The sequence below is a fragment of the Solenopsis invicta genome, chromosome 1 (assembly GCF_016802725.1).
Source record: "Solenopsis invicta isolate M01_SB chromosome 1, UNIL_Sinv_3.0, whole genome shotgun sequence".
In the NCBI taxonomy this organism is placed as follows: domain Eukaryota; kingdom Metazoa; phylum Arthropoda; class Insecta; order Hymenoptera; family Formicidae; genus Solenopsis; species Solenopsis invicta.
The window spans coordinates 29,145,200-29,159,579 of NC_052664.1; the positions used below are offsets into that span (position 1 = coordinate 29,145,200).

General features: G+C 31.5%; 1 protein-coding gene across 7 annotated transcripts; it reads right to left on the minus strand.

Moving 5' to 3' along the window:
• Positions 1–90: 90 nt before the first annotated feature.
• Positions 91–10,129, minus strand: LOC105203650 (E3 SUMO-protein ligase PIAS3). Of its 7 annotated transcripts, none has more exons than XM_011172511.3 (10): positions 9,986–10,129; positions 9,121–9,369; positions 8,030–8,199; positions 4,871–4,972; positions 4,071–4,215; positions 3,383–3,682; positions 3,142–3,243; positions 1,795–2,035; positions 1,290–1,715; positions 91–897 (listed from the first exon to the last, which is right to left on the minus strand). In XM_011172511.3, the coding sequence occupies exons 2-10, from the start codon at positions 9,142–9,144 to the stop codon at positions 689–691; spliced, it is 1,719 nt and encodes a 572-aa protein (XP_011170813.1). In that variant the 5' UTR covers positions 9,145–9,369; positions 9,986–10,129; the 3' UTR covers positions 91–688. The 7 variants fall into 7 exon arrangements, with proteins under 7 accessions (XP_011170813.1, XP_039309286.1, XP_039309275.1 ...); XM_039453352.1 differs by having other exon boundaries at positions 8,030–8,223; positions 9,866–10,005; XM_039453341.1 differs by having other exon boundaries at positions 9,866–9,998.
• Positions 10,130–14,380: the final 4,251 nt, after the last annotated feature.

Below are 14,380 nucleotides of genomic sequence, written 5' to 3' on the forward strand. Positions count from 1 at the left end.
CGTGTACGATACTAAGTGCTTCGTTCTCCCTACTATGCGCAAACAGATTCGGTTTCTCTCAGTGAATAGAGTATATATTGTCGCAAATAATAATGTACATAAAAAATTTATTTTAACATATACTACAAGAATTCTTATTTTTTGTTTCGATGCCATAATTCAACTGCAATATGAGATCAAGTTATTTTAACTATTATTAAAAATACATCATGCACTGAAATTACATAATAAATGTAACAAAAATAAGTAAAATACGAATTTATCAGTTTCCATACATAAACTCTTTTATCCAAATTAATAAATTTATGTTACAAAAAATGCAGGTAACTTTATTTACATTTACATGATCATACACCACACACAGCGATCGTATTACATAATCAATTTAAATAAAAATTCTATTAAATTACTGTTATCGCAGTCTCAAACTTGACTTTGGCACTATAATGCTTGTCAAGCGAGATTAAACCAAATATATGAATTGTATATGGGAATGCAGTGTTATTAAAATTACAATAAGTCTTTATTTTAAATTGCCTCGAAAGCAATTAAACTACAAAATTAAGATTGTAAAATACAAAACTTTCTAAGTTTGTGGACAAGGGAAAAAAGATCATCGAGAATTCATCGCAAAGAAAGTGATTATTTTTATAAAAATTCAGGATTATGTTTAATATCAAAGAATCCTTTATTCTAAATCGATTATCATCAATTCCGGTGATTCGCTTGTACTACTAATGGAACTGGTCTGTGATTTCTTTGGCGATGAAATGCCACTAGCTGATTTCTTTGTACTTTGGGTCGGTGTATTATCTTCGTCGTCATCGTCACTATCCGATATCAAATCGATAACGACAGCACGTTTCTTCTCCTTTGGTGCCGGAGGGTTGCTTTCGTCTGAACAAATAAACAAAATGTTATTATTTGTAGCATTTATTGTCTAATACAAGATAAAATAAGTCAATAATAAAAAAAAAACTGAACTCAAAGTATGAATGCCAATTTTTTAGACAAATAGAATCTATAAAATGTAATATCAGTTAAGTCAATTTAAAAAATTGTTTTTATTTTATATTGATTTTTATGCTTTCTTTCTCTTATACTTTCTAAAAAATTTATTATTTTTATTAATAACCCTTAACTCAATGGTACATGTCTTGAATTAAAGAATAAATCTTAAAAATTTATCCTTTTTTATTCAAAGTACTACTAGGTATTACTATATATTACAGAGTATTTGATAGATCTTTTAAGCTTTTGCAATATTCTATCAAGCATTTTCCTCTTACCTAAATCTACAGTATCCACATCAATTTTATTTTCCCGTGATTCAGTCGGTTTTGTTTCGCTTTTTTCCTTATCTTTATCCTTATCTTTTTCTTTTTTTAACACTAAATTTTCCCAGGAACCGTCTTGTAATAACTGAATCTCATTCACTTCTGGCAATAGCTTATTTGAATTAAGAACTTCTTGAAAGTAACCATCAATGACGAGATTATCATAAAGCGCTGCCTTGTCACAAACTGGACAATTCCAGGTAGGTTTTCGCTCATTCATTTGAAGGAACAAAGATGCGTCAAAACATTGCAAATGAGAACACGTCGATGCGCGACACGGAGTACACATCCTCATCTTTCCTAGAGGACAAGCTAACGATACCCTCAGGGACGTAGTAGCTATTTCACTATCTGCATCTTCGTTTAATTTCTCCTTAACTGTAAATTAATTCATAATATTTCTATAGTAAAAATTATGTTGCTATTGTAATACTGTTTGCTATAAAAAAGTACTTACTTAATCCTCTAGTGTAATCGGAATGCCTCACACCTCTATTTTTTAATCTACTAAGTAATTCAGCGCTAGACAGCTTTCTGACGAGGTATACTGCGATTGCATATCGTCTACCATAATCAGCCGACCAGGTAACACGAATTTCGTTTCCCACAGTAGGTGACAATTTTACTAACGGACTAATATTGATAGGCCGTGGTGGTCTCTTCGGTTCTACACTTGGTTTATTGGTAGGTATAGGATTCTGAAAAAATATTTATTATAATTATTGTAGCCGAATAGCTGTTACAGTTTAAGCATAATATTGCACAATAAAAAGGCAATAGAAAAATGAAATAACAATATTTAGGTTTCAACTTACAAAACATCATGTATATATAAAAAATAAACATGAAACAAGCAATAAGAATAAATTTCTGACACATTACATTTCTGGAAAGTTTCACATAGAAACAATCCATGTGATGATTAAAGAAAAAAAAAATTAATAAAAGAAAAATAGTAAACAGTCTATCTGTGTTGCATCAATACAGTTTTATAAAAGCAAAAGGATAAAACGCTTGATTCGTTGCTTTATCATATAAATTGAGATTAGACAACAACACGAGTCGTGTCGACTGTACATATTTGCTCTCCCATGAGCGTCGTGATCAGATGTATCATACGTTAGCTTCCAAAACCTTTAATAAAAATTTTATTAAACAAAACTGAGAAAATAAGCATATAAATATAATCTAGAAGATTATAAGCAAAAAGTCAAAAAGTTTCAGAAGCAACTTGCTAAATGTATGCAATTATAAAAATTAAATATGACCCAAGCATTTGTCTCATACGAGAACAATGGAGAGTTAATTAGTTACCACTTAACGCTATCAATAACAGTACAGAAACATTGTTATTTAGGTAAGAAATTCCATTATTGATTTTTTATAAGTCATTACAAATCTCTGTTAGAAATCGTGAAACCTAACATAAAACCAAACCATCACCAATTGCAAATGTAGAGATTATAAAAATTAAATTTAAATGTAAAACTGTGTAATATTAGGTGAAATATATAGTTATTAAAGAAATGTTTTAAAGAAGCCTAGAACTTTCGCAACGCTCCTCTCCCGCTTAAGGCAAAACATGTCATTAGGTTTGTTGCATCGTACAAATAAAATTTCTAATATTTATTATCTTCTATTTAAATATTTACAAGATCATTTACATATAAACTGAATAGAGAAATTCAAGGTTTTATTTATATTTGTAAAAATAATCAAATATTCACCTTATTGCTTCAAAGTGTAAAACTTGTACTTATATGTATTGGAAAAAGAAATATTCTATAAATTTAATTTGACTTACCGGTAAAGGACATATTTTCCCATTAACTTTTACTCCAATATTTGGAGGAAAATAATCTTCTTGCTCACATGACGTTTCTTGTAAACAGAATCGCATTTGTATCTAAATAATAAATTATATGAGATTTATAAACAACATTAATGACATGAGATATATTTTCATCATTTCTTTACATGTTTAATTTTATTACAAAGGTTTAAAATTCATACATCATAAAATTGCATATGAAATTTCAACATACCTGTACAACGTAATCCATTTTACTACCAGCTCGACAGTCACGAGAGCTGGCAACATCTGTCGCTTGTTGCGGTGTCAAATGAAACAAAAATGTGTTTTCTTGCAGTCTCATCGATCCCTGTGGCATTAAACTAGAAGGCTTCAATAATTCACCTAATAAATCGAAAAACGGAAGTTTCTTCAGCCTAACATCTGGATGAACTGGATATTGACTTGTAGGTTGTATTTGTAATGGACTTGGTAGAACTTTGGTTGGATATACGGATGGCTGATACGGATTATATGCTGTATTTGTAGTACGCTGAAAAGATTTAAAATAATATTCTATAATTAATAAACAACAATGAATAATTTGAGATACATAACATAGTAATGTATGTGCATATGCATGTATATACATTACAAAATTTTATTTTTGTATTATTTATTGTCACGTCCAGGGGGGGAGGGAAGATTAAATCTTATTTTTACTCAAAACAGGAGTAAACAATCTAATAGAAGTATGATTCTACACGGGCAGACATAATTTTTTCATTTTCAGACTATTTTCTATAGCGATGATAAAGCCTATACCTCAACACGTATTTTTTTGTGTTATAATCTTCACTAATGTTTTTCTTATGTTTTGATGAATACTATCTATTCTCAAAATATGTAATATTCTCTATTAAAAGAAAAATGCAAATCACCTGCGGTGCTACACTAGTATAACCAGCCGACTGATATACTGGATTAGTCTTAGGTGCCTGAGGTAAAGATGCTTGATGCGCTGGAGTCAATTCCTTCCCAGCAGAAACTGATGCTTGTTGCTGTTGTTGTTGACTAATCGCTTGCCTTCAAATATATATTTTTATTAGAGATATTTTCATTTTTTAAATACAAAGGCGGATTAAAAAATTTTGGCCCCACTTTAAAAAACAGTTTTATAGATGCATATACACATGCACTTGCACGCACGCGCCTACACACGTGTGTGTGTATGTATGTTTGTATGTATGTATGTATATATAATTTTTAAAATTTTTTTGTACGACGTTTAAGATATTTGTACAATTATTATTAAAATTGACACTTAATTTAATTAGAGATATTATTTCCAATTTCAATTTATGATTTTAAATCCAATATTAATCAGCGCGCATTTTATACAGCTAAAATATGTATTTAAAATTTATATATTTTACAAGCAAAGTTGCATTTGCACATAAAACGGTTGATCAAGGAAAAAATTAAAAAATTCGCCTTATATATGATACAAAACAACATGTTTCATAATACATGTAAAAGTCACAGATAATATGAGTACATGTGTGTTTACAAACGCGGGTAATATAAGCAACTGAGTAATACGAATATCCAGATATCTCATTATATGTACTCAGTCTCGATCTCTCTCTCGAAAGTTAACAGAACATATTGAATTCCAGCATTTCTAATAGGGACAAAACTTCTCAGCCCATCATATATATGTATCATTAAAAAATAATACCTTGTTGAATAATAGTTTCTATTATGCATGTTTTGATCAATTTGTGGCTCAGTAGTACTACCAGTTTGCCCATACATTTGATGTGTTGCCATTTGATCTGCCCTGGAAAAATTTTCCTTTTACTTATGCAAAAAAGAAAGGTTTTACTGTAGCTACGTTCCGAAATTCACTGAGTGTTCTGAAAATCTATAGTTCATATTACATAGTTACATATACTATAAATTTTCAGTATTTTGAATGAACAGAAGCTACCTTATATCACAGTTTTTCAGTATAGTAAACAATTCTTTATGGGTATTTTCTAGCAACACAAGTACTTTTTAGTGACACAAGTCGATACAAGCATTGTTCTATCTTTTTTAACATTTAATGAGTAACAAAGCTAGAATGACTCTTGCATTAATTTGTCTCATGCTAGAAAGCTTCCTCTTTACTTATTACTAATTTTAAAACCTTGAAGTAACCATAAGTACGAATATAATTTATAAAAAAAAGGACATAGTATCATAGTCATTTACATTTTATACAATAACTTTGTTAATAATCAATATTTTATATTGAAACTTAACTATTATATTCATCAAAGTGTTGTTTAATATATTCTAGACTCAAAGTCATGAGTTATTTATTATATTGAATATTATTTATAAAAATAGTGATACAGCGTAATCATTCGAAGAGAAGCAAGAATGATATAATTCATCAAAAAAATAAAATTAAGAAATTAGTTTTGTTTAAAAAAGAATTAAGTATTTTACTTTAAAATTATATATTTTTATCAATTTTTCATTATCAGTAAATAATCTACTAACAGTTCTTCCATTTTTTGGAGACATTAGTGGCTTTCATTCTAACCTCATATTTACACATTGCTTTAATGGTAAATCTTTCGCAACCAAATTTTGAAGAGTACTTCTAGGAATTTCAAACACATTTGCTACTATTCTGTAGATTAATTTTTTTATTCTTACATTGTTAATTGTTATTGTATGACTATGTCCCACGTCTTCCTTTGTTTTTTTTTTGTTTTTTTTAAGTATGTTGTTGTTTTGGCATCAATTATTACAAAAAGTAATATAATATATTGCAATATAAAGTGCTAATTTAAAAAAAAATATTACAAATACATTCATACATACTCTCTCAACCGTCGATATTAAAAAGCGATTGTACCACGTGAATTATAGGTTAGCAGAGCTGCGTTCAGAAACCTCGTGTACCCAAATATTATTTTATCCTTGTTTAACATTCAGTAAACAACAAAAATGATATCTCTAATGTTAATACAGTTCTATAGAGTAATAATTGGTTTATCAAAAAATTATTTTGATATGAAAATCTCAATGGTAACATATTACCAGCACACGTTTAAATAATCGTATTAATAAAAAGTGTGTTCCACTTGACACTCGCGAGCGTCATTTGTCCTTGAGGTCGATCATGAAACTTTTTCCCTAGGGCGGAAACACGAAAAGTGAAAAATTTCGCCATTAACTTCAATGGCAAAAATTTCACTTTTCACCTTTCTACCCTAGGGAAAAAGTTAAAAAAAACCCTTGTGTATTTGATAAAGAACAAAAATAAAATTCCGAGAACGTTACGAGCGTTAAATGAAACGCATCCAACATGCGATGCTATTGTTTAACATTGCATAAAAGAATATCCCTATTCCATAATCAGAATAAAGATTAACCCTTACAATACCATGCTCAAAATGATTTCTTATTCCTACTATCCTGGCTATCTTAAATCTGTTCATTTCTTTACTTATTTAAAACGGTTCAAAAGTTCTTTAAAATTCAGAAACATACTTTCAGCTTTTTAGGACAAATGATGAAACTTCACTTCAGAAAATAATAAAATGTATATAATTTAATAATCCATCTAACTCATGAGAAACTTATATGAATAAGAATTGGTTGAACACGAAATACTCAGGATAGTAAAAAAAGGATTAAGATTGAGATTGGATTAGAATTTGAGCAATTTAAGCAAAACTCACTAAATTTCAGATTAATTATATTCCAACCTAATTTTAATCTCGATCTTTAATCTGATATAAACTTTGCTCGAATTGTGTACAGTTAAATGAAAAATAAGCGCTTTTCAATAGTCAGTACTGAAGCACTCTCAGTGTATTTTGTGCTAAAACTAACACTGTTTGATTGCAGCATTTTAAAACTTTCGAGGTAAATTTTAACATTTAATTACAATTACACACACTTTCTCATTGTTTTTAACTTGAACATATTTGCACACAAATGTATGTACACTAAATATCATTGATGTCTTCTCCTTGAAGTTCTGAGTTTTCTATGGTGTATGTAAAGTATCTTATAACAAATATTGGAAGTAGTTAACTTCAAGTGAAAAAACAATAAAGCCTAGTGTATACTTAAGTATTTCTTTTCTTATTCACAGCATGTCAAATTTTTGCACTTAAAGTATACTGAATACACTTCAGTTTTGCCAATAAAACACTGTGAATAATAAAAAAAACATTCAAAACATTTACATCACAGGTATAATATCAATGTTATACAACTGGCCAATCATAAGTATTCTGAAAAATACAACTTTGGAATCTTATAACTTTGGCATAAATTAAATTGTAATAATTGATACTTTCCTACTTGAAGTTAACTATTTCTGATATTCATTATAGAACGTGTTATATGCATGTATGTACATTCATAATATGCTCAATTTTAAAAAAAATTAAGTATGTGTAATTGTAATTAAATGTTAAAATGTTACCTTGAAAGTTTAAAAATGCTTGAAAGTAAAAATACTTTATAATAAATGTTGGCTATTGTGTATTGAAATATTAATGTATCACCACTACATATATAACGATAAATTATTAAACAAATAATTCCAGAAGTAATTACTAAATTTTATCATGTAATAATAGACCTAATAATAGTTGAGTCATAATATTTATTCCTTATTCAGAAATGTCACTTGAGTGCTCTCATGTATCATTTTATCAGAAATAAAATTAATGTTGACTCAATGTTGATTTTATTATTATTTCTGGTTGGAATATGAACCATAACACCACTATTACTTCTGGTTGGAATGCAGACCATAATACCACTTTTTTCTCTATTGTTTCATATTGACACTGAAATTTTGCACTTGCAATTTTTCACTTACTGTATTGTTTTGTATAATTCACGTATTTTGAGCCGGATGGCTGGGTGTGCTCTTAAGCGCAATAATTCCAATGCACGTGCTTGCAACTCGTTCTTTCTGCCAGACTTATTTCTACCAGCGAAACCAAGAAGCATCTGGAGCTCAGACACTCGAAAACTTAATATCATATTCTGTAATCAGAACATCCCATTTCTCTTTAAATCATTTAGTATAATTCTTCACAAATGATTATAACAAATTGTATTGAAAACATTATTATATAAATCAACAAACATTTCTTCAACAAAAATTATCACAATATGTATGAAATTTTTCTAATATTTTTAAGAGACCAATCACAAAAAGTATCTATAATACATCCATACAACACAGAATATTCCAGCAATGCTGCAGCAATGTGTGTGCAATATTGCTAAAATGTTATATTGTATTCTGTATGGAAACGTTCAATTTATTTCCGTATTTACAAAAATAATTACTCATGTCACAAACCGTGACACGATGGCATACAAATAGCTCAATAATCAGTGTCGCGTAGAAGATGATGGTCAATTGACGGGAACACAACAAACTGTGAACAGAGAGAGGTTACCCATGATATGTTTTCGCGCGAACGCGTGGTGAAGAACCGGAGCCACGAATCTTTTGCATTCACAGGATCGTGATCGTCGCTGCAATTCACCAACCCCTGTAATTCAGCACGAGGCGTATCCGCAGTAGCCTGATTCCGAGTAATCGTTAATAGGCACCAGCCATAGGAGACACGAAGAGCGCGCGTTGAGGAAATAAATATTGGCCGGCCACGCATCGGGGGCGTGCATAATACGGGGGCCGCAACACAAAATGAAGGGACTTGGTCAACTCTGTTCGAATTAAGTCGAACGGATTGGACAGCACAGGACGAAATGATCCATTCAGCGACACGAGCCCAGGGAATTGGCTGCTGAAGATCAATCGGCGTTCCCCCACGAATAGTCCCGGAAATCGATGCGCGATGTCAGGCGACGTGACGCGGATTCCCGCAACGGAAAAACTGTGCGCGTCGTGTTTCTCCAGTGCACCTGCTCTCTTTACAACACGCACCCACTCACCTCCAGAACTTCAGTATCCGCCATCTTCTTGGCCGCCTTTTTACTTGCAGCCGTTTTGCCGACGATTATTTCGAAATTCACGGGACTATGGAAAAACACTCGACCGCCGCTGTGGCGCTCACCGGTCTCTCCTCACGTCCACCTTCCGCCCGTTTGTGCACTCTTGCTCACTCGCACTTTCACGCTGTCTCTTTCTTTTTGGCTTACGGTTCACTTCACGCTACAAATATCTCGATACGTTTGATCGATCTATTGGAATGAAGAATTTTACTAATTAATCAATCAAAAAATTCCCCAAAGTATTTGTAACATTAAAATCCGATTTTTTATTATCAGGTCAACTTATGATTAAATTTAACGTAATGCTTTATCCAATGGGCTTCGCCCATGATGATATCATAGGTAAAGCTCGTTGGATAAAACATCAGGTTAAGCTAGGCCCTGCACACAATAGAGGAATATTAGATAAGGAATAGGAATTAAAATTTTAGAATCATTTTCTTAATCTATAATAAACATAACGCACGATGGATACGAATAAGACAAAACATGAGTGTTATATATGATATGATTTATTATTTATAGTATTCACTGAGAAAATAAATTGATTCTAAAATTTTAATTAATTTCCCATTCTTAAGTTAGGTTCTAAAATATCCTTTACGAGGAAAATACTACCAAAATATATAATACACAACGTATACTATATTGAGTAAAATTTTCAGAAAACATTTTAGAATCTAACCTAGAAATCTATTCTGCGTAGAGCCACCTTTTAAGTATTGACAAATATGGACTGGTACAAGTAAAATCGTGTCCATGCTTCTCTTTCTACAAATATCCAAAAATACGTTTCACATCATACAATGGCCGCGGTCCGGTTCAAGTTTAAAATTCCAGTTCCAGTTCCAATTTTCAATGGTGACTGTCCGTTCAAGTTTAAAGCGCCATTGGCATTTTTATCTATGGGTGCTTTCCAGTTACGACACGAGTCGATACTGTGTAATACAATGAATTATTTTATCCTTGTTGTTTTTCAATATTAAACAAGGATAAAATAATTCACTGTGCTACACAGTGTCGTCTGGGCTGCGTTCAGAATCTAGGTGCACCCAGATATCATTCTATCCTTGTTTAACATTCGGTAAACAATAAAGATAAAACGACATCAGGGCGCATCCAGATGTTCATTCTGAACTCACCCCTATGTCGCGTAGCTGGAAAGCACCCTTTATTGTCCATTAAGGTTGATTTATAACAGCTGAGAATAGCCGTAACAGTAGAGTCCTATATAAAGAGAGAAGCGACGTCGAACCCCCACCACAACCTTCAGTATCCAATTGAGTCCTCCACCACCATTTTGGGGCCGCTCTAACGTCATCAAACACCATTCGTATCATTCTACAAACAGCTGTGGTCACAATATGGCTGCTCGCTTAGCCAATCAAGTATCAATCAGATTACCAATCAGAGCTTCGGACATCAATGTCGCTTCTCTCTTTATATAGGACTCTACGTAACAGTAAGAAATTGACTAATCATAGTCGATTATTCTTCTATAAATTGACTGTGATTGGCCAATTTCTTACAATGACGACTATTTTTAGCTATTGTAAACCATGCCTTAAGCATAAAGAAGAACAGACTGAAGCCAGTGGGTGCATTGGTTGCGTTTAGCGGACTCAGGGTCAGTTTCATAATTTTCGGTTAACTTAATCGGTTGATTTTTCTATCGAAATTAACTAATTGCATTTGTCTTAAATAAAATTGACTAAAAATAACCAATTATGGTTGGCACTTAACTGGTCAGTTAAGTTGAGCGGAGGTTGTGAAACTGGCCTTCAACAGTTGAATGAAGCCAGGGTTTATGAAGGTCGCAATCGTAAGAAATTGGGTGAACCCAAGTTGCGCACAGACCCGATCGGACACCACTAATCACGTAATCTAATCTAACCCAACCAACGGAAATACTCTAGGCATCGGCCGCTATAATTGGTGGTGTCCAATTGAGTCTGTGCGCATCTGGGACCCTCCCATCTAATCTAACCGGGTGACACTTTTTTGGACACAGCACGATTGGACACCAACCAATCATCTTGACTTATCTAACCAAACCAACGGAAAAACTCTAGGCATCGGTTGCTGTGAGTGGTGGTGTCCAATCGTGCGGTGTCCAATCGTGCGCACCCCAATCTAACCCAACAGAAATACTCTAGGCATCGGCTGCTATGATTGGTGGTGCCCAATTGGGCCTGTGCGCAACTGGGACCCTCCCTAATATGCTATTTATAATATAAAGACGGAAGCACATACTTTTGCATAGTTGCATAACTTTGTGCATAAAAAATTTTATTGGTCTATTAGCACATGCATAAGAAAATGGACCAATCAACTTCTTTATGCATATGGTTAAGCAGCTATGCAAAGTGTGTGCTAAAGCTTTAAGGGCCTTGCACATGAAATGCACAACAGAGCATAAGCGTAGCATAAGGCCTCTGGACCAATGGGAATCTTATGTAAATCAATATGGCGTCTTTATGCTGGATGCTCATTGGCCCATCGGTTTTATGTTGTGCTTATGTTAAATTAAGCATTTCATATGCGAGACTTTTAAAAGGCCCTAAGCTATTAGTCGATGTTGTAAGTCGTAAGCCATAAAAATTGATTAATCACAATCAAATATTCTCTTCACATTCGATTGTAATTAGTCAATTCTTATAGCTTACAACTTATGCCATCGACCAGTGGCGTAGCCAGGAAGAAGAGAGGCTATAGCTAGGGGCTGTAGCTCTCCTCGAGATTTTTAATAGTTTCAATAATTTCGTAGCTTAATTTTAATATTTTAGAAAATACGATTTTTTTTAACGTTTAAATTATTGTCAAAAGTTCAGCACATCTGTTTTTTATAAAAAAAATTTAAGCGTTTCTAGTAACAAAATAAATCTGCAAAAAAGGAAACATGATGAACTGTTAAATTAACATGCAAGGCGAGGGTTTTGTCATAGGCTCTGGGCAAAGTGTGGATAATATTTTACTATATAGATGTGCTTAATTAATATTAATTATAGTGATAATTGTAACCAATTAAAGCTACATCTTCCCCCCAAAAAAACTTTTTTCCATTGAATCTTACCTTTGGATCTAATTAGTCCTGATCTACAATAGTGTTTTCGACTGTAGTGGGTTTTAACCCAGGTTTATCGCCATTTGTCGGAATCGTTCAATTAGAACGGACGATTGTCGTTCTATAAGTGTTATAAGCCTTAAACCGTAAAAAATTGACCAATCATGATCGATTATTGTCCTTATATTCAATCATGATTGATCAATTTCTTACGGCTTAAGGCTTACAACATTAATTATAGACTGGGACTTATCTTTTAGCGTTTTTGACTGCCAGTAGTGGGTTTTAACTCAGGTTCATCGTCATGTGCAGGAGTCGTCCGATTAGAACGGACGATCGTCCGTTCTAGTTGGACGATTCCGGCAAATGACGATGAACCTGAGTTAAAACCCACTGCAGTCAAAAACGTTATTTAATTGCTACATAAGACCAATTTCACAACCTGTCTTAACTTAATCGGCTGATTTGTCTGTTGGAATTGACCAATTGCATTTGTCGTTAAGTCGAATTGACCAGAAATAACCAATTACGATTAAATTAATCAGAGATTGTGAAAGTTAAGGCCGTAGTACAAATTCTTGTATAACGTATAAAAGAATTTATTAAAATCTTACGTTTTTTCTCATGATAGAAATAAAAAACTCTGATATTGGTAAATTCTTTCATGCGTTATGCATAAGTCTGTAATACCGGCGATATTAAATTATGTAACACATAATAGATATTAATAATAGGTATAACATAAATATATTATACAAAGCACAACATAATTGATCTACAATTGTTTATTGCGGAAATTGATTCTAAAACTCAAATTCTCATTTCTAATATCTAATATTCTCGATGCAAGCATTGTGTCAGTAATTATCAAACACCCTCTATATGAAAAACTTTTTATCGGGATTTACTGACTTTATTAATGACCAATTGACCCAATTATTTGATCATAACACTAAAAATAGACATTCAAAATAAAAGTTACCGTCAATTATTTGAGGGTAATACTCGAATAACAATAAGTTTGATAGTAAAACTTTAATAAAATTCGAATGAAGTTGACAGTTGCATCTAAAAATTTCAGTATATTTTTCGTAAAGATTAAGATTGAAATTAGATTAGAATTTGATTAATCAGAAGAAAGAAAGCCGCAATCTCAAGTTTAATTTACTTTGATTAGACATAAATTACAATCTAATCTCAAAGCCATTTCGACCAACTACAATTAATATCGCATAAAATCTAAAATTTTATATGACAAATATTTTCTAAAATATCTTTCAGATGTCTATAGATAGATTTTTAAAAAATTTTATACTTTAAGAAAAATTTTGTAGACATGTCTTTTAGACAATTTCTAAAAATATCTAAAGATATCTTTCATGACATATTTTAAGTATAAATATTAGTATGTATATTTTTAAATATGATATTAATTAAAATTTATTTGTAACATATATAATTATTCTTTAAAATATTACAAGCATGTACTTATATTACAATATAAAAAAAAACATTCTTCAAAATTTAAAATAAACATTTTTCGAACATTAATTAAATGTTTTTTCAAACGTTAAAATAAACGGGTTATTTTAATGAAAAAAAAAACTTGACGCATTATCCTTAAGGTTTTTAAAAATATTTATAACAAAATATTTTAAAAAATAGTACTTGCTGATTAGAACAATTTTATAATTATTTCAAACAGTTCAACACTTATCTATATAAATTATTTTCAATTTTTTTTTCTCTTTTTCTTTCTCTTTTTTATTTGTTCTTTTTATATCAGTTCTTTTTTACATGTTGGATATTGGAGTTTTAAACATATAAATCTTATCTGCGGTCTTTTAAAATTGTTATGAAATCATTAATTGTTTTTTATTGTATCCGATTTGAATCTTTCCATTTACATCTTGTATTTTGTGTTATCTCGCACTTATCTTCCATTCACTCAAGACACCGGAGACGTTTTAGCCAGTGGAATATTTTACATGCCGATAATGACGCTTTAGGGAGCGTCACAGTGACCTATTTGTTGTCCAGATATACCAATATATCTCGTTCTATGTATGGTCTTCATATCTACATAAATGAAAAGCATTCTGTCATTTGTAAATCAAACCTATAACGATATATGAT